The sequence below is a fragment of the Saccopteryx leptura genome, chromosome 3 (genome assembly GCF_036850995.1).
Source record: "Saccopteryx leptura isolate mSacLep1 chromosome 3, mSacLep1_pri_phased_curated, whole genome shotgun sequence".
Classification (NCBI taxonomy): Eukaryota; Metazoa; Chordata; class Mammalia; order Chiroptera; family Emballonuridae; genus Saccopteryx; species Saccopteryx leptura.
Genome location: NC_089505.1, coordinates 150,815,226 through 150,834,220, shown reverse-complemented (window position 1 = coordinate 150,834,220; position 18,995 = coordinate 150,815,226). Strand labels below are relative to the sequence as shown.

The window sequence follows — 18,995 nt, the reverse complement described above, 5'->3', positions numbered from 1 at the left end:
ACACTGTTACACTTACTTTATTTGTCAACTTGGCTAGGCCATAATAATGTCCAGGTATTTGGTCAAACATTATTCTAGATGTGTCCTTGAAGTTGTTTTCTAGATGTGACTAACATTTAACTTTAGACTTTATGTAAAGCAGATTATCCTCCATAATGTGGGTGGACCTTAAATCAGCTGAAGGCCAAATAGATCCAAAAAAGTACTCCAAACAATAAATGTATTTTGACATTTTAAACCAGGGGTCAGGAATCTTTTTGGGCGAGAGAGCCATGAACACCATATATTTTAAAATGTAATTCTGTGAGAGCCATACAACGACCCATGTACGTTGCTCATTATCCAATAAAAATTTGTTGTTGTCCCGGAGGACAGCTGTGATTGGCTACAGCCACCGCAACCATGAACATGAACGGTAGGAAATGAATGGATTGTAATACATGAGAATGTTTTATATTTTTAACGTTATTATTTTTTTTATTAAAGATTTGTCTGCGAGCCAGATGCAGCCATCAAAAGAGCCACATCTAGCTCGCGAGCCATAGGTTCCCAACCCCTGTTTTAAACCCTACTTTTTATGATGAAAACAGCTCTGGAATGTTTCACGAATAGCTATTGCTTAAAGAATAAAGTACTTAATTCTAGTAATCTTTCTAGTAATAAACGAATATGTACTCATTGTAGATGTTAAAGAAAAAAGTTGCCTAAAATTTACCACCCAGACTACTATACTTAATATCTTTAGCTGTTGTCTCCAAACCGTCTCTCCATGTCCACATTTAGAGCTGACATATCCTCTACATATACTGTATTTCCCTATGTATAAGACGCTCCCACATATAAGATGGAGCCCAAAATTTGAAAAAATTTGAATAAAGTTATTGAACTCAAGTTTTATTCATCATAAAACTCATACACCTCCTCATCACTGTCAAAACTCCCACTCATTAGCATGTCCTCATCTCTGTCTGATGACAATCCCTGTCTTCAACAACGAGCGCAAAAACAAGCACGAAAAAGCGGGAAATGCAAGTAAAAAGAATCTTCAACCACTGTATAAGATGCACCCAGTTTTTAGACCCCAAATTTTTCCAAAAAGGTGTATCTTATACATGGGTAAATACAGCACTTCTCTTTCTTGCTTATCACCCCTGAACATTATGAAGAAGCATTCTGTACTTTTAAACAAAGAGTGTTTTCTTCTTTACAATTCCAGAGCATAACATTGTGCTCAGACATAATGGATTCAACATGTGAGATCCAATGAAATTTCCAACTTGAACTGACAAATCCTCCGTGAAACCACTGAATGGAGCTTGCTAGTCAATGCAATTTTAGTCTCTTCCTTTGCCTTCCCAGAACAGCTGAACTCACTAGCATAGAGTCACCAATCGGGGGCCCTTGGAAAATTAGTGAAATCAGTAAAATGGTATGCGATCTGTAAGGACTAATAAAGGGGAAAATGGCATGTGAAGTGCTTAAGCACACTGGTTCACGATCCCTTCTCCCAAACCCTTCAGACCAGCCACATTTTGGAATTCGGCATTCTTCAGTTGGTGAGGATGACAGAGGATTATGCAGTTTATCACTGTTGGTCCAGTAAGTTTGTAAAATATGATTTTTATGTTTGCTCTCTTATAGTTTGCATTGGGGGCTGGGCAGTGCCAGGTATATGTGGTCTGTGAAATTGCAAATTACCTTCCTGCTTGGGAAGGGCCATTGTTTCGCTAATGTTTGCTGGAGGAGAGGTCTTGGTGGACCCAGGTAGTTTTGCAGAGAGAGAAGAAGGAGAAGAGGCAGAAAAGAAGCCATGTTTGTAAGGAGAGAGCAGAGGAATGCAGAGTGCTGAAGAAGAAGCCAGTTTTGCAGAGTGAGAAGGAGTGCAGATGGGGAACCAGAGGTAAAGCGATTTGTGAGCTCCTCTGAGACTGGTGGGGCCTTTGATTCTATGAGGAACCAGAGAAGATTCTCCTGGTTGTGGAACCAGAGAATGTGTCAGGGCTTTGGGAGCTCTGAATGAGTGAAAGGGAAGTGTTTTCCCTGTGTGTTTGCTCATCAGCTGGTGTGAGACTTTAATAAAGGAATGGCCCACCATTTTTTGGCTCCAATGTTTCTTTACCATCTGCCCGATTCCAATAAGAACCTGCATGTGCATGGCCACAACGGTGGTGGCCTCTGGCCTTACAATCATGAAACACCACAGCTGGGTACAGGGAACCATCTTGTAATCAAACAGTAATAGCAAAACATTTTTATAGCAAGTCATGTGAATAACCACAAAAAACGGACCCTTTCTTTGTGTTTTATAATTTTTCATGATGCATTATAAGAATCTCTTATGTCAGTCAGGTTGTGGGCACGCCCTCCAGAGGAGTTTCAGTCCTTTGAGCCCGTTTGTCACTAACAGGGGACCAAATTTTCAGTTGACTTCCCATCTTGCAAAGTTCTTAGTAAATGCAAATAATAAAATTCAAACTGACCACTGGGGTAAAGAGCTAGCATTTTTAATATCCAAGGATAATATTTTGTTATCCAAAGACCAAAGATAAAAATAAGCTTTCTTATCTGTTCTCTGTGCCATTTGTCACGGTTTCTTTTCTAGCCTACCCTTTTATGAAAGAAGAGCTCGTCAGGTCCCAGCTGTAGGTCTGATTGGTTGTGGGGGTGGGGGGATGGTATCTCACTCTGCCTTTGCTGAACCCAGATCTCGCCTTCTGTTCTTTAGGGTAGATATCACCCATCCCCTCCGTTACCGATGCTGAGAACCCTCAGGAAAACACACCATCAGCTTTCATGCTTACCTCTCTTCCCATGCCTTTTCCATTGCTGGTGCCTGGAGATTTCCTATTTTTTCTGGCAAGGATACTGGGCATTAAGTAATACATCCCATTTTATCTAGTGTGTCCTAGTGTTATATAGAATTGTCAGGTTATCTTAGACCATGATATTGTCATACCAGATGCCTTAGTTTCACTTTCCTTTAACTACTTGTATGGCCAAGGGCCGCCGCCATTCCTTTATTGAATTCTCGCACTGGCTGACGAGCAAACACACAGGGAAAACACTTCCCTTTCACTCATTCGGAGCTCCCAAAGCCCTGACACATTCTCTGGTTCCACATCCAGAAGAATCTTCTCCAGTTCCTCCTAGAATCAAAGGCCTCCCCAGTCTCAGCAGAGTTTGCAAAGCCCCTGAGCTCTGGTTCCCCATCTGCACACCTTCTCTTTCCCTGCCAACATGGCTTCTTCAGCACTCTGCATTCTCTCCCCTCCTTCTGCTCCTCTCCACAAATATGGCTTCTTTCTCCTTCTCCTTCTTCTCTCTCTTTTCAAAACTTTCTGCAGGAAAACCTCTCCTTCAGCAAACATTAGCAAAACAATGACCCCTTCTAAGCAGGAAGTTAATTTGCAATTTCACAGAACACATATCTGGCGCTGCCCAGCCCACAATGCGAACTATAAGTGAGTAAACATAAAAATCATATTTTACAAACTTATTTGACCAACACTACTTAAAACATTTCTCTAAGCCAGATTACTCAATTAACCAGGTATATTATCTTCAAAGCCTTGTGGAATAACATTTGATATAGGAGCTATATAGCTAATTTTGAGGTAAAAATACTTTAATGAATATGTTTCTTTTATAAGTAAGCCTTTGTAAGCCTACTCTAGAAAATGAGAAATCACAATTTGATGTCAACTACTTAGTGACAAATTATCTGCCAGACACTGAATAAAACTGTTTAATTGAATTTACTCAAATGTTCACTATTCTTAACAGCAACACAATGAATCTGTTATGCTGAAATGTCAATGCCCTCGAGGTGGTATTGATCCAAGATGCTTGCAAGAGCGTCTGTCTCATTCTCTCCCTTGGTGAACCCCAATTTTAATTTTTCTTTAAAGTGGGGCTCATTGCTGATCCTTAGTACATTGTCTGGCACAGAGCAAGCACTTATTAAGTATTTGGTCACTGACTAATACTTGCTTAATACTAACAGCCCACATGATGTTTTGTTGTTGTTCTAACTACTCTGTCAGGCTATTTAATTGGAACATAAGAAATGTTGAACAAAAACTCTTACCATGGAGTGGAGGGTGCTAGTTCTATCATCTTTTCAACCATCAAATCAGGGTGCTCTTTGGTGGGTGCTTTGTTTTCTTTTACTTTGCTAATCTCAAGTGAGGTAATTGGATATTTGAATTTCTAACAGGCCTCTGTCAACTGTATAAACATGACAGTTGATAAAGGAGCATTTTTCAACCTAAGGTTCTGGAATGAATAAAATCCCTTGATAACTTCCTGGGGGACCAATCACTACATTGAAAACTATGATAATGGATCTTTCATCAATAACAAATGTGATTTGTAAAGTGAAAATCAATCTATTTTGACTGATGATGTCTCATAGCAACAGAGAAGACTTCTTCTGAATAATTAACATAAAAAAGTATGTGATTTATCATTTGAGTAAGATTAGAAATTCAGTAGTTATCAGTCTTGTCCAGCCATTTTATGGCTTAATAACCTTGGAAAATTGTGGTGACCTTTACTATACTTTTTCAAAAGAGAATCTAGTCTCCTAAGCCTATGCCCCTCAGCAGGAAGATACCCAGCAGGCCTCTGTGGACCCCTGAGTGACTGATAGACTGACAGGTGTGACTCCTCATGCTCGGCCACCCAGCTGGTTTCAGGTGTGAATTGGGAATGATGGTTCCTCTCATCCTCCAGGCAGCACCTTGTTTAAAGATGGGTTTCAGAATGTTTGGTGGTGGTGGTTGTAGAAGAACTATAATGTATAACGTACATATCAGCAAGGTCTCTTTTGGTTACAAGCAACCAAAACATAGTTCAAACCAGCAGATGTGAAAAAGAAGGATTTACTGGTTTATATCCCCAAACCACAGGGGGAAGGAAGACTGGCTTCGAGAATGGCTGGGCTCAGTACCAGAGAATTGCCTAGGCCCTTGCTTTAGCTCTGCAACTGGTTAGTGCCTTCCTCAGGGTCTTGATCTCATTCTCTTTGGGAAACACAGCCACGGACACCCAGAGAACCACATCTCAACACTCTACCACCAAAGAGGGCTTTCCCCACAATATCCCTTAGTACAATAAAATCTGGGAAAGGTTCAGATTGGTTCATCTTGGGCCATGTACCCACCTCTTGACCAATCACTTGTTTGGCTAATCACTAGCCTGCATCTCCTACACACCCCTATGGTCAGGAGGGAAGGAACTGTTTCTGTAATGAAGGAGCAGTGGCGAGTAGGAAAGCACAAGAAGCATTATATATGCCTAACTTGCTAATTATATATAGTAACCATATTATGATGTAATATAGTATCTATGCATATAGTCTATGTATGTTTACATTTAAAGTATAAGTTGTTCTGTGAGCATGTGTATGTGTGTATATTGCCTGAATGTATGTATTTATGGATGCATGTATTTTCTGTATATTTGTATACATTGGTTCATGAATATATTACATGTATTACTGTTTTTGCAAGTTTCAGCATGGTTTTTCCCTCTCCAAGGGGGCCTGTACCAGGAAGACAGCTAATACCAGAATAAGTTTTTCATCTGAGAAACCTGTCTGCGTGATGAAGTAAATATTTGTATAGGAATACCAAACGTCTGCTCTTCTTATCCACCTAAGAACACCTTCCTCTCCTTGGAGCCCAGACCCCACTCCCTTCCTTAACCCAGGATAGCACAGACTATAAACCTCAACTGCCTGGTGCCTTTTGAGTCTCATATTTTCATAGGGATCCTGGAGAAGTCAAATTTGTTTTTCTCCTGGCAATCTGTCTACGTCAATTTAATTATTAGACCAGTCAAAGAACCTAGAAAGGGTCAAAGGAATATTAAATCTCTCTTACATGTCCAATTCTACTTTTTCTTCTCTTTCTAACCCAACCAAATCCTTGTCCTACACATCTCACCTCTCCCATGAAAGCTTCAGAAACTGTTTTGACCCACAGTGATGTTGGTCCCTCCCATTTGGCACCAGACCATAGACTACCTTGAGATATGGCCCTTGCTTGGGATTTGCTATTTCACGACCAGACTGAGAAACATAATCTCTTCTCTGCTCAGCAAATATATGCCCTCATACTTAAGAAAAGGATAAATTATCTTTAAAAATGATTAATCCAATATGCACATGCCAAATAAGTAATCCTTGTTATGTTAATTTAGTTGTTTCCTTTTCTATAACAATTTTAACAGTTGAAATTTCTTCTGCTTTACGAGTATACAAATGTGAATATTCAGCTCTTAATTAACAATTAAATTGATTAGTTTTAAACTTTTGAAACATATTTGCATATAATTATTCTCAATATACTTATGTAAAATCCAAAGCCTATATTCCCAAATATTAAAAAACCCATTCATGTCAGCTTTAGTTACATGTGGACATTTATTTGAATGTGTTGAGTGTGTGGTTTTATTGCCAAGAAAGTCAGATCTGTTCCTTAATTGTTGCTATAACTACAATTTCAGAACTTCTATTGCAACATCAATATGTTATACACATCTTTAATTAGGCTCAAGCGGCCTGTCTGTCACAGCAACTGATCCTAAGTATTCTTATTCAGTCTACTTCAACACACCCTCATTTTCTAAAGAGGCATGTTTTAGCCTCATTAAGTTATTAAGCAAATCAATATGCAGCCTTACAATTTGACTGCTATGTCTTAGAAATCATGCACTTCTTCGCTTAGCACATCTAAAGATCCTCTGAAAGGTGACTCTTCCCCAATACCAGAAAGGCTCTGAGGCACCTCTTATCAGATCTGAGGGAGACATCTATTATCCCCATGGATCACCTGGAAGATCTGCATGTGGCAATCTATTGATTGTCAGAGCTTGATTCTCTATCTAGTGGGTAATGCAAATAAGTTGCCTGTTACTTGCTCTGAGCAATTTCTTCACACCAGGTCACCCAACAACAGCAGCAACAAAAACAACAGGATAACTGATTCCATACATCTGGAGACTACAAACAAAATCTAGCCTGAAGTTCATTTCCTTCTTTTTCCTCAAAATCTGCTATGATCACAACAGGAAGAAACAATGATTACCTTGAACAAAGTCCTGCAGCACCTTAGTAGTTTACACTTTCTCTGTCTGCTACAATTAATTCATTTAAAATGAACATTAAAATTTGCATTAAGAAGAAAGCAGAGTGTATAGGATACTGCTAAGTATAGATTTTTCTTCCCCCAAAGACATATGGGGTATGCCTTTTACTATGTCTAAGGCCAGTTAATAATATAGTAACTCGCCTGACCTGTGGTGGTGCAGTGGATAAAGCATCAACCTGGAACACTGAGTCGCCAGTTCGAAACCACAGGCTTACCTGGTCAAGGCACATATGGGAGTTGATGCTTCCTGCTTCTCCCTCTCCTTTCTCTCTCTCTCTCTCTCTCTCTCTCTCCTCTTTCTCTCCCTCTCTCTCTCCTCTCTAAAATGAATAAAATCTTTAAAAAACTAATACAGTAACTCTACCCTAATTTTCTAGGTGTGGTCCTCCAAACTGAGTTCTGTTTAAATGGAGGGCTGTATTACTAATCATTAGACCTGGCAGGGCAAGTATGAACAGCTAGTGAGTGAGGAAATTAATGGGAATAGGGAACAAAAGAAAGTACAGACCATGTTGCAAAATCTAAATCACTTCTGGTCCATACTTCAGATGGGCACAACACCTCACACACAGAACTAAGGAGGAATTCTGCGTTCTGTGGCCAGCAAACATCAGGATTTCAGCACTCACCCCATTAGCTGGCACTCATTTTGCTTCCCTGAGTCTCAAGACTTCCTCTCCTCCAATATAAAAACCTTCACCAACACTGGTCAAGAAAGGGAGAGACAGGGCAAAGGATGGGAGTCCATCACCAACTACATTGCATGTAAGTTGTCATTATGGACTGGCAGCGGTATTTTAATTCTTTCCATCTAACTTCTCTAGAATAACCCTATAATTTTCACAACATATTCCTTTTTATGGGTCTGGACCAGGGGGGAAAAAAACTAACAATGTGAAATATAAGCAAGTCCACATGTTTATCTTCAGTTGGGAACAGACTATGCAAACACAGGGTGAACTGACACAGTGAAGCTGAGCTTGAATAGGATATCATTTACTATAGGTGAGGCGGTCAGGGCAGACTGTCACAGATTCCTGAGACTGCCTAGACTTCCACTTGAGCTCAGCCAAAGGGACCAGAACTCATCTCACATTTTTAAAGGTACCAGCAAATCACATTTTCCTCCCAAGCAACCCAGCTCTCCACGGTGTCCACTAGATCTTTAAGCTAATTCAGCCATCCCCTCTCCCATCCCCACCTTGCATTTTAAAGTAGTGGAGAGACATTGTTTCATCATAAACTTTTCACTCATAAAATCTTTGTCTAGTGACAGCAACGTCTGGTCCAGCTGAAGCATCAGCCAATAAAGCTATCATCAACAATGACTGTGTTTGCAGACACTCCAGATCTGGAAATCATTGCTGGCATGGCTACATGTTTAAACAATTTCTTGTAAGTCTGCTGGCTCCTAGCAAGCATGTGCTTTCTTCTGAAAAAAAAAAAAAAAAAAAAAAACCCCAAAAAACTTCTGAGAAAACCTCAAGAACCAAGATCTTAAAAATAAATAGATCAGCTCAGTGTTCCCTTGATTCAGCTCGGTCATGGCTAGTGACCCTTCTCCGGATAAGAGTGGAGTGACTAGGGACATAGGCGCTTGGGTTGCCTTTGGAGCCAGGATTGAAGGTCACTATTGAAGTTATTTGCCCCAGAATATAAAATCAATCACCTATCATTTGAGCTATTTTATGTTTGCTCTTGAAGACTTTTTCTTCCTGAATTACATGTAGTGCAGCTATCTCTGGGAATGATTGTACTGGAAGCCATTACTTGATGAATTCCAATATACAGGGTATTTGAGAGTTAAGAGTCAGGACAGATATGAGGGAGACAGGGGTTGGAATTGTGAGAAGAAAAGATGAAATCCATGAGAAGGGAGGTAGAGAATCCTCAAATTTTGCTTTCCTGTCAATAGAGCTTAGAACTGTTTGAATTGGAGGAAAATCCATTGTTTCATTAAGGTGTTATGCTGTTTTCAACATCCATGCAATATTTTCTGCTCATTACTCGCTCCTGTTATAACACAGGACGTCTCTATCATGCATAGACCAGAAGAATAAGTCGCCTGTATATTTGCTAGTCTTTGCATAAAATAAAATTGTCTATTTCAAATATTTCTAGTTTGTTTTAGCTAGCTTAATGTCTCATTGCTCTTTTTAGTTATTGTGTGCTGTTAAATTAGGTGAAATGCTCTCTGTGATTCCCAGTCAGTAAATATCATACTGGGCTTGGAATATTTATGTATTTGTTTGTTTGTTTATTAGCGAGAGAGAGAGAGAAAGAGAGAGAGAGAGCAAGCGATGGAGAGAGACAAGGACAGACAACCAGGAAGGGAGAGAGATGAGAAGCATCAACCCATAGTTGCGTCACCTAAGTTGTTCATTGATTGCTTTCTCATATTGTGCCTTGACCGGGGTAGGGGGGCTGCAGCCTAGCCAGTGACGCCTTGCTCAAGCCAGCAACCTTGGGCTTCAAGCCAGTGACCTTTGGGCTCAAGCCAGCAACCATGGGGTCACGTCTATAATCCCACGCTCAAGGCAGCAACCCCACACTCAAGCCAGATGAGCCCATGCTTAAGTGGGCAACCTCAGGGTTTCAAACCTGGGTCCTCCATGTCCCAGTCCGATGCTCTGTCCACTGCACCACCACCTGGCCAGGCTATTTTTAAATTTTTTATTATAAAATAGACATGCAGAAAAGTGCATACAACATGAACATATACTTTAAATAAAATATTTAGAATATGAGCGTCCATGTCACTTCCAACAGGATCAAGAGATAGGATAGTTGCTAACATCCCAGGAACCTACACTGCTCACAAACTACACATTTTTCTCAAAATAACTGTTATTCTCACTTATATAATAATAACTGCCTTATTTTTTATTCCTTTTTAGTTTTACCTCCTCTATATGACCCTAAGCAACATTATTTAGTTTTGCCTCTTCCTGTGATCTGTACATGAAATCACATTGTGTGTACTCTTGCATATTTTGCTCAAAATTAAGTTAGTGTAAGATTTATCCATGTTGGCATATATATAGCTAGAGTTTTTATTGCTGTATGGTATTCTAGTGCATATAGCACAATTTTAATCCACTCTCCTCCTGATAGACATTTGGGTTGCTTCTAGGTTCTAGCAATTATGAACAATGCTTGCATACATTATGTTTATGCCTCCCATTGCCTGTGCTCATGAATGTGTCTAAATGAATATATCAATATTGGGAAATGCTGGGGTATGAGATATGTAAATCTTCAATTTTACATGATAATAGGAGCTATTTTTTTTCCAAAATGGGTTGTTACAGGTTATATTCCACTACTAATAAACATTCCTGTTGTTCCACATCCTCATCAACACTTAGTATTAGCAGATTCTTAATTTTTTGCTAATCTGGTACTTGATGTGCATTACGCTCCTTTTCCTCTTCTCAAGTGATTTTAAATTATAAAGCCCTGATTTCTAATGAGATTGTGAACTCCTTTTTAAGTTTACCACCCTGAATTCAGATTCTTTAAAATTTAAATACAAAGTCTGTAATTTTGGACTTTGGTATTTTTAGTGTTATTCATACTGAGCACTTCAAATCATAACTGTAAGTATAAGAGAAGTAAAAAAACCTTATTCATGGAACATCAGTTTGGAACTGGGTACATTGTACACTTTGTCCTATTTAATTTTATTAGTTGATATTGTTATCTCTATTTTCACTCAAACCATGCCTGTGTGCCTCTAAAGCCTGAAAAAAAAATCCTTTATTGTAACATGTTTCCTCCCAAGAAATAGCCTCTGCAGGATCAAAATAATGATCAATATTCCTTGGTAAAGTCATCGTATTAAAAACTACACTGAAAGAACATCAAAGGTAGCTTGGATAATATGACTAATTTAATAACAGCCTTCCTAGGTCAGTTTTTCCCTTAACACTCCAAAATCTAATCCACTAATAGTTAAACAAATGAAAGGGTCCTTGAGATTTCTGATGGGACTTCCCTCATGAGAGTAATTTATGAAACACTTCAGTCGCATGTTTCATTTTCTGCCTGTGACAGGCACTTGTGAAGTATTAACATGATCCAGCAGTTATATAATATTTAATGACAGCCAGAAATAAAAGTAACGAAACACGAGAGTGAGACAAACTATTCTCTGAGATAATTTTTATACAGGTAATCAATTTATTAGGGCACACAACAAATTTAAGCAATGAGCCCTTTTTAAAAAAATAATTTAAAACCAATTAAAGGATAAACATTAAGCATGGCTCTTGAGAATTTCTGTATTATTAAGGATGCCTTTTTCTTTTTAACTATAAAGGTCTAATAAAAATCCTATAAATCCTGCAGTACAGAAACCATTTTCAAAGAATCAAATTGGCCAGATGCAAAGACTCAGGTATAATATTGCCTGCAAAAGGGGCTGGACCAGCCTGCTTTCAACATCCCTCCCTGGATGGTAAGAATAACTTTCAGAACAGGAGTAGCATTCTGTGCGTAACTCTCCTCTCTAGCACCTTAACAAAATGACTTTTCAATGGGATCTGACCCATCTTCTCAGTGATGTAGACACATTGACAACTTACACCTCTGTTACCAACAACTTCAAGCAGGCTTGGACTTTGCATCTATGAATATAAACCTCACATTCACCCCTGTGCATAAAACAAACAGTGAAAACACTTTTATTAACCACTTCTATACACTTCACACACTGCATGAGGTTCATTCTTTTTTCCTTCACCCCATGACGCAAATCCTTGCTTGCAAAAGTGCTAGCATAGCGTGCACTTTCTAGTTGTCAACATGCCTCCATTCTCTTCTACACCACCAATTGGCTACAAATACTTAGAGGTTCAGTGATTATAGGATTTTAAATGATTTTAACCCCTTTAAATTTGGAAACTCTTTAAATACCATTATCTCTGCAGCCACTGAGAATTTTAAAATCAACTTGGCCTTTTCTAGCTCCAGGTCTAAGGATTATAGCATTTTAAAAAGTATAAATGCTTTTCTGCAATTCTACAAAGAGCTGTTCCCAACCAATTGACCTCCAGGAAAAAAAGCCACCCAATTCTCTAGCTGGTAACTGATCAGAGTTAATAAATGGAAAGATATGGATGTTATACCACAAACCACCAGGAAAACAGGTAATTGCTTCCTCAACTCCACATGAAGCCAGTGAATCGGAAGATTTGATGTTAGGAAGGGCAGCAGACTTTAGACATATGTCAGTAAATGTTTAAGAACAAGAAAACAGAAAAGGTCAGGGACCCAAAGAAGCTCAGTGGGGCAGAGAGAGCAAGTTCAGTGATTGGAAGCCATCTTGCTCGTAAAAAAAGCTGTTACCATGGATACCCTCATATCCTAGGTAACCCTCTGAGGTCTTACCTTTTGTGTCCTCACGTTTATGTAGCCATAATGGGTTCGAAGGGGCCGCCTGTATGTGTAGGAGAATGGTATCCATTTTGTCCCAGATTGTCCAAAGCAGTTTAGTAGCAGTGGGAAATTTACTTCATTTACCAGGCGCACAACCAGCAGGAAGAGAAACGCTGCTATGAAGCTCACTGCAATCACAGATTTTCTCTACAAAACATTTAAAAAAAGAGAGAAAAGAAAGAATGAGTGACTTTCAACCAAAAGCAATTACAGTGGTTCCTTTATTCCTCGTCCTTTCTCTTCCAAAGATATCAAAAAATGCTGTCATTTAGGATATTTTTGTTTGAAAACAGAAAATATTTGGTGACTAGGTTGTCATATTGTGCTGAGCCTCTGAGAGCAAGTAGAGCAGCATTTTTAATTTGAGTAGTATGAGCATTCATATAGGTCCTCGTGCCTCCTGACCATCCAGAGTACAATTGATTTATTTTAAAAATGTGTAAGGCAACATTAAAAAAAAGGCAAATGTATGTTCTTCTTGTTTCCATAAATTGGTTATCAAACAAACATGATTTTAAGTTAATAAAACTGTAACTGGAAGTAATTTCATTTTTTGGAAAAAAAAAAAATCACTCCCAGGGGTCAGCAAGCATGAAAAAAACTCACTACTCAAAGGGTAAATTACCTTCCATTCCATCCTTACCCTTTCTTACCTGTCTGTCTTCCTTGATAACTCTTATTTAGTTTTCAAAACCCAAAACAGAAATTCCCAATTGTAGGAAGCCCTTGCTAACTGCTCAATTTCCTCCCTACCATCATCTCTTCACTCCCAACATATCTATATCCTGTTAGAGGTAAGAAGTCCCACCTCTCCCATACCTTGAAGGCACTTCTGTTGTATATTTTTTCATGGTATAATTTTTTATGTGACTTCTCTTCCAGGAAATCGTGAGTTCCTATAGAACAGGGGTGTGCTATGTCATACTGATCTCTATATCCCAGGTCCTTGACACAGTTCCTTACATACTATACTATAGGCACCCCACAAACACTTGTGTGAATGAATGAATGCAACACACACTTGTGTGAATGAATGAATTCATAATTTTTTTGCATTCTTACAGATAGTCTCATTATCAACCATTATCCTGTGTCTTTATCTAGCACCCTCTATATGCAGCAAAGTTTAACCTGCGCTATAGGATATGCAAAAGTAAGATTTAAAGAGCTAACAATAAGCATAGGAAAACAATGTATGCCAAGCTGCATAAGAACACCCCCCTAAATCTGCTGCTAGGGAACAAGAGCAGCAGCAACTGTATCTGATTGGCGTGGGAGAAAGCTGAGATGTATTTGAGACTGAACTTGATAAAATGCATGAGTTTTAATCAATAAAGATGTGTGAACATTTCCAGGTGGAAGGAACAGAGCAAAGAGGCAAGAAAACATGGGGTTAGTCCTAACCATATAGCACTTTGTCTTACTGGGGCACAAAGAAAAAGAAAAAGCTGGAAACACAAATGATAACTTATGGACTGCCTCAGAAACCAAGCTGAGAAGTCTACTGAGTTTGCCAGGAGATGATAAACCAACGGAGACTTTTGTTTGTTTTATTTTTTTAAGGTGACTGTTCCAGGTTCTAATTAAACATTGGTGTTTAAGATGCTTTGAGCAGGGAGAAACTAAAGGCAGGCAGCCACTACTGAGGAGGTTATTCCAATTGGTCAGGATAGAGGTAACAAGGGATGGAAAACTAGAGCAGTCGCAGAGAGAAGAGAAAAATAGGGAAAGACATGAGAAACTCAATTTAATTGAAGGCAGAGAACTTGGCAACTAAATGAATAGAATTGGCGGACAGAAAATTCAGAGACGCCTGATATGAGTCCCAGTAACTAATAATGCTGGTCATCTGAGGAAAAACCAGAGTGGTCAGAGCAAGAACTGATATAAAAACGTAAGAAGGTAAAGCCCTTGGCGTCTAAGCCCTAGTTTTCAGGGACTGGTAGGCCATCTGAACGGAGCTGTCAAAGAGTGGGGTGCAAGGTCAAGTCTGAAGCTGAAGGCAGAGAGACATCAGGAACAACTCTGCCTTCAAGTCCAGGGTGAAGACACAAGGAAATGTTCCTCCATGAAGTTGGGCTTGGCCCCTGATTCTTCTTCAAACTGAAAGGAAGCCAAATATTTTTCTGGGAATAACTAAATATTTTTGAGGTTGCTGTTGTGTTTCCAGTGTACCGCTTCCCAGTGTAATCAGCTTGTTTTTGCTTTTCACAGAAGGTCCCACAAGGAGAAAAGAAACGCAAAGCTAGCTCCTTTATCCTCCCTGGGCCATCATCATGGTGTCTCTAAGGGCAGAAGAATAAGCCCCCAGAAATCAGAGACATCCAAAGGAAGTCTTCACTCTTACTCAGCCCCTGTAATTGTTCGGTGCCACCCCTCTGTCTAACCAGACTAATTTCTCAATCACCTGAAAGACCCTGCAGTTCTGCCCCCTCAAAACCCTTTATCTCACCACTAACTACCACAGACGTACCTCATTTAACCTCCTAATCATGAAAAACCATTTTAATCTGCTCCTCTGTGGAATCACTTCGTCCACAACACTGCAATGTGTCAAGGTAACAGCTTAAATGAGGTGATGGATCTTACAAGTTCAAAAGGACACAGACCAGAACAGATGGCTAAATAAAAGCAAAGAGGCCAGTCACCCATTAACAGGTAAGAACGTTTTTTATCGCCATCCTGGTAGCTTGTTGGAAAACAGCAGCTTCCTTTGAAGGAGACCCAGATGGGATTTATGCCTTTGTCTACTCCAGAGCCCAGCACTGCTCTCTGGTTCTCTTGGTTGTCACACAGCATTGACTGGCTGAGGGTTTTGGGATGAAATCGTGGATGGCCTTTCTGAATTATCTGATGGTGCATAGCAACACCTACACAATCCATACAGGAGAAGAAAATATATCAGCCATTTTGAGAGAAACTTCAATATGGAATGAAACCATAGTTGTAAAAGCCTTCTCCCTAAGAATACTTGTCTGCCTCCCATGTCCTACAAAAAGAAACCAAGTGATGAGCACAGAGAGGATGAAGCAAGCAAAAAAGACTCTCCAGAGTGCAAGCCAGACAGACTCCTCGGCGTCTGACCTGAACTCCCGTTCTGCAGGGGGCAGAGTGCTCCTCTCACAGCTCGGGCTGCCGGCCCCATTTCTGTGGTGCGGCTGGGCCTGAGTCTTTACTTTTCTTCATGTTTCTATATCCCTATTTAATATGAAAGTATTCTCATAGTGCTGATATAAAACCACCCTGTAATTTCACTCGAAAAGGTACATAACTTCAAGCACACTCTGTGTCCCAGGTGACAAGGACCTCATGGCTTACTTAGCATGAATGCGTGTTCTTGTAGTAGTCACTTCTGCCAGAGTGTGACCTGGCACTTCAGCAATTAAAACAAAAACCAGATGAGGTTTTTCAAAGTCTACATATACCAGAACGCTGTAAGGAGAGAGAGAGAGAGAGAGAGAGAGAGAGAGAGAGATAAAGAATGTTGGGGAAGTAAAATAAAAATACTGATAGGCATGATTTATATGAATGCATTCTGCAGAGACTTGGTGAGGTGCAGAAAAACAGAAATAAAACCCAAAAGACACCATGTTTCTAAAGTGTCACAACAGAGTGCATGCAGCTTGTAAGTACAATAAACAGAAAAGGATAATACCACATATCAAATGAGGTAACAGAGGTATGCTCAGGCTGCTGCGGCAACCTAGAAGAAGTGGGCGGGGGATGAAGAACCCAGGGAGTGCTTGCCTAAGGAGGTGATATTCAAATGGAGTCCTGAGGAACGAGAAGGCTTAGACAAGTGAAGATGGAAAGGGCATTCTGGGCAGAGAGAACAGCATAGACTAAGGCACAGAATTTTGAAAGGCCTTAATTTGGCCAGAGACCTGCAAGTCATTTGATGAGAAAATATGTAGACTATGTGTGGTAGGAGATAATGCTAAAAAATTAAATAGGGTTCATATCATGAAACAGAAAATAGGATGAATACATTAATTCAGATGCAATTTATCTGTCCTATCCAATCTATGTTACATTAGAGTAATAAAAGAACAAGTGTATAAAAATGCCATGTTTTATTATTCTGAAATAATCTTCACTCTCCAACCACATGTAAAAGGATCAATCACTGTTCTTGGAAATTTTCATTTAACACACCATCATACCTGTTTCCAAATGTTTGACTTTGGCTGACACCGTCAGTGGCTTGTTCTAGTAACTGTTTTTAGTCTATCAACACTCAGCAAATTAGGAGATGATACCCGTTTATTCATGTGTTCTATATCTAACAATTTATTTATGGAAGTTATCACTGCTGCCTTTAATGGAGCAATCAGATCATCTCCTAGATTCAACAAAAACAAGTAGGTAAGCGAAAACAACAGTAAGAACTTGTCAAGTTTATAATGTAGAAGACGGTTCAACACATTCTCATACTACAAAAACACTGATGTAAATTTAGTAACTAACATCAGAAGCAAGAACATTCAGTGACAAAATAAGTAGAAAATGCAGAGTATAGTTCCAGGCACATAGTGAGCACACAAAAAACAGATGTTATTATGCTATAACTATTATTATCAGGGCCTTGGTGAACATTAGCTAATCGGTGAGGACTGGCCAGCCCGTGTAAATGGATGATAAGAACTTGGAGGCCCTGGCCAGTTGGCTCAGTGGTAGAGCGTCGGCCGGTGTGCAGAAGTCCCCGGTTCGATTACCGGCCAGGGCACACAGGAGAAGCGCCCATCTGCTTCTCCACCCCTCCCCCTCTCCTTCCTCTCTGTCTCTCTCTTCCCCTCCCTCAGCGAGGCTCCATTGGAGCAAAGATGGCCCGGGCACTGGGGATGGCTCCTTGGCCTCTGCCCCAGGCGCTAGAGTGGCTCTGGTCGCAGCAGAGCAACGCCCCCTGGTGGGCAGAGCTTTGCCCCCGGTGGGCATGCCGGGTGAATCCCGGTTGGGCGCATGCAGGAGTCTGTCTGACTGTCTCTCCCCGTTTCCAGCTTCGGAAAAATACAAAAAAAGAAAGAAAGAAAAAAAAGAACTTAGAGATATCTTTTTCTCAAATATCCTAAGCAGCTACAAACCCTTGAACTATTCAGTGCAACGTATCCACACAAGCTCTGAAACGGTGTCACTGGGCCCAACAGATCTGATACACTGCCTTGGGGAAAGCTTTCTCCTTCTCTGTTCTTCATTTGGGGCAAGTCTGAAGGGGCCTTTAATAGCTGAGACATTTAGCCCCCTCTCTGCTGGAAAAATACTCATCAAAGAGGTGGCACCCAGGTCTTGCTCTTTAGAGCTGGAATATCACTTATCAGACTTAAAGCAGAAATACCTATTTCAAAGTAAAACCCGCAGAGAATTCATGATTTAGAAAGAAAACAATTGCAGGAATTTGGACCTAGCAAATTTGGAAGGTATATTTACATTTGTACATGTTTATTCTTTTCTACCACAGAGTTAGTCTTTAACCACAAAATCTTTAACTATTAATTTAGTCAGTTGCTAGATTTTGTTTTGTTTCTTTTTCATAAATAATAAACAACAGTATAAAGATGTGTTTTTCTATTTAAATAGTATTACTGATGTCTGAAGTAGTTTCTTACCAGGACAAAATAAAGTACACTTTTTTATCCATATGCTGTCATTTACCTAATGATAAATATAAAACACGATGTCAGTTGTATTATTTATATCAGTGCTCTGCTGCTTCTCCCACTGATGAACCTTCAGTGGCTGAACTTCTTATTTCCCACTGGCTACTTGTGATCTTACCAAGTACACATTCTTCCCCCATGTAAGAAGTTGTGCAATCAATGTAATTCTACCTTGTGCTATTGGTCAAGCTCCAAGACTGGTTCTCCCCTAATGCAATAAAGCTACCTTCCATTTGTACAGAACAAATTAGCAAAGCTCAGAGTATACAAATGAAATCTTCATTTGTTTTCTTTTAGCTACTGAGTCAACAAACTGTTTGGATCCTGTTTATTAAACTATAACGAACCATGGGAAGACTCTGACTCATTCATTGGGGGAATCAGAAAAGAAGGGTAATAAAAAGATGGACAGTGCTAGATAAGTGGAGTCCACACAGAAGCTTGTCAAGGGCAGCCTTAGGCAGCATAGCTGGGGATAGAATTATTGAGGTCATCAAGGAGAGAGGAGTGAATTCCTAACAAGGTCAACATGGGAAAATAGACAGCATTTCAGAATCCAGGAGGCTGATGATGAGAATGCAGTAAGGTAAAAGACACAGATTTTGAGAGCAGACTTTGAAGAAGGCAGATGAAATGGAGCTAGAGACGCAAGAAGAGATCTGATTAGGACAGGCCTGTACATTGTGCCATAGCATCTGGACTTAAACACTGTGGAATCCAAAGAATGGCTTAGACATGGGATAGAGAA

At 39.8% G+C, this 18,995-nt stretch overlaps 1 protein-coding gene across 2 annotated transcripts in view; it reads right to left on the bottom strand.

The window, feature by feature from the left end:
* Nucleotides 1-18,995, bottom strand: part of ST6GALNAC3 (ST6 N-acetylgalactosaminide alpha-2,6-sialyltransferase 3) — a 598,932-nt gene that overhangs the window by 334,632 nt on the left and 245,305 nt on the right. For both annotated transcript variants that reach the window (XM_066376584.1, XM_066376585.1), the window contains exon 2: nt 12,546-12,740. In XM_066376584.1, coding sequence (XP_066232681.1) covers nt 12,546-12,740 — 195 coding nt within the window. The remainder of the gene's footprint in view (nt 1-12,545; nt 12,741-18,995) is intronic.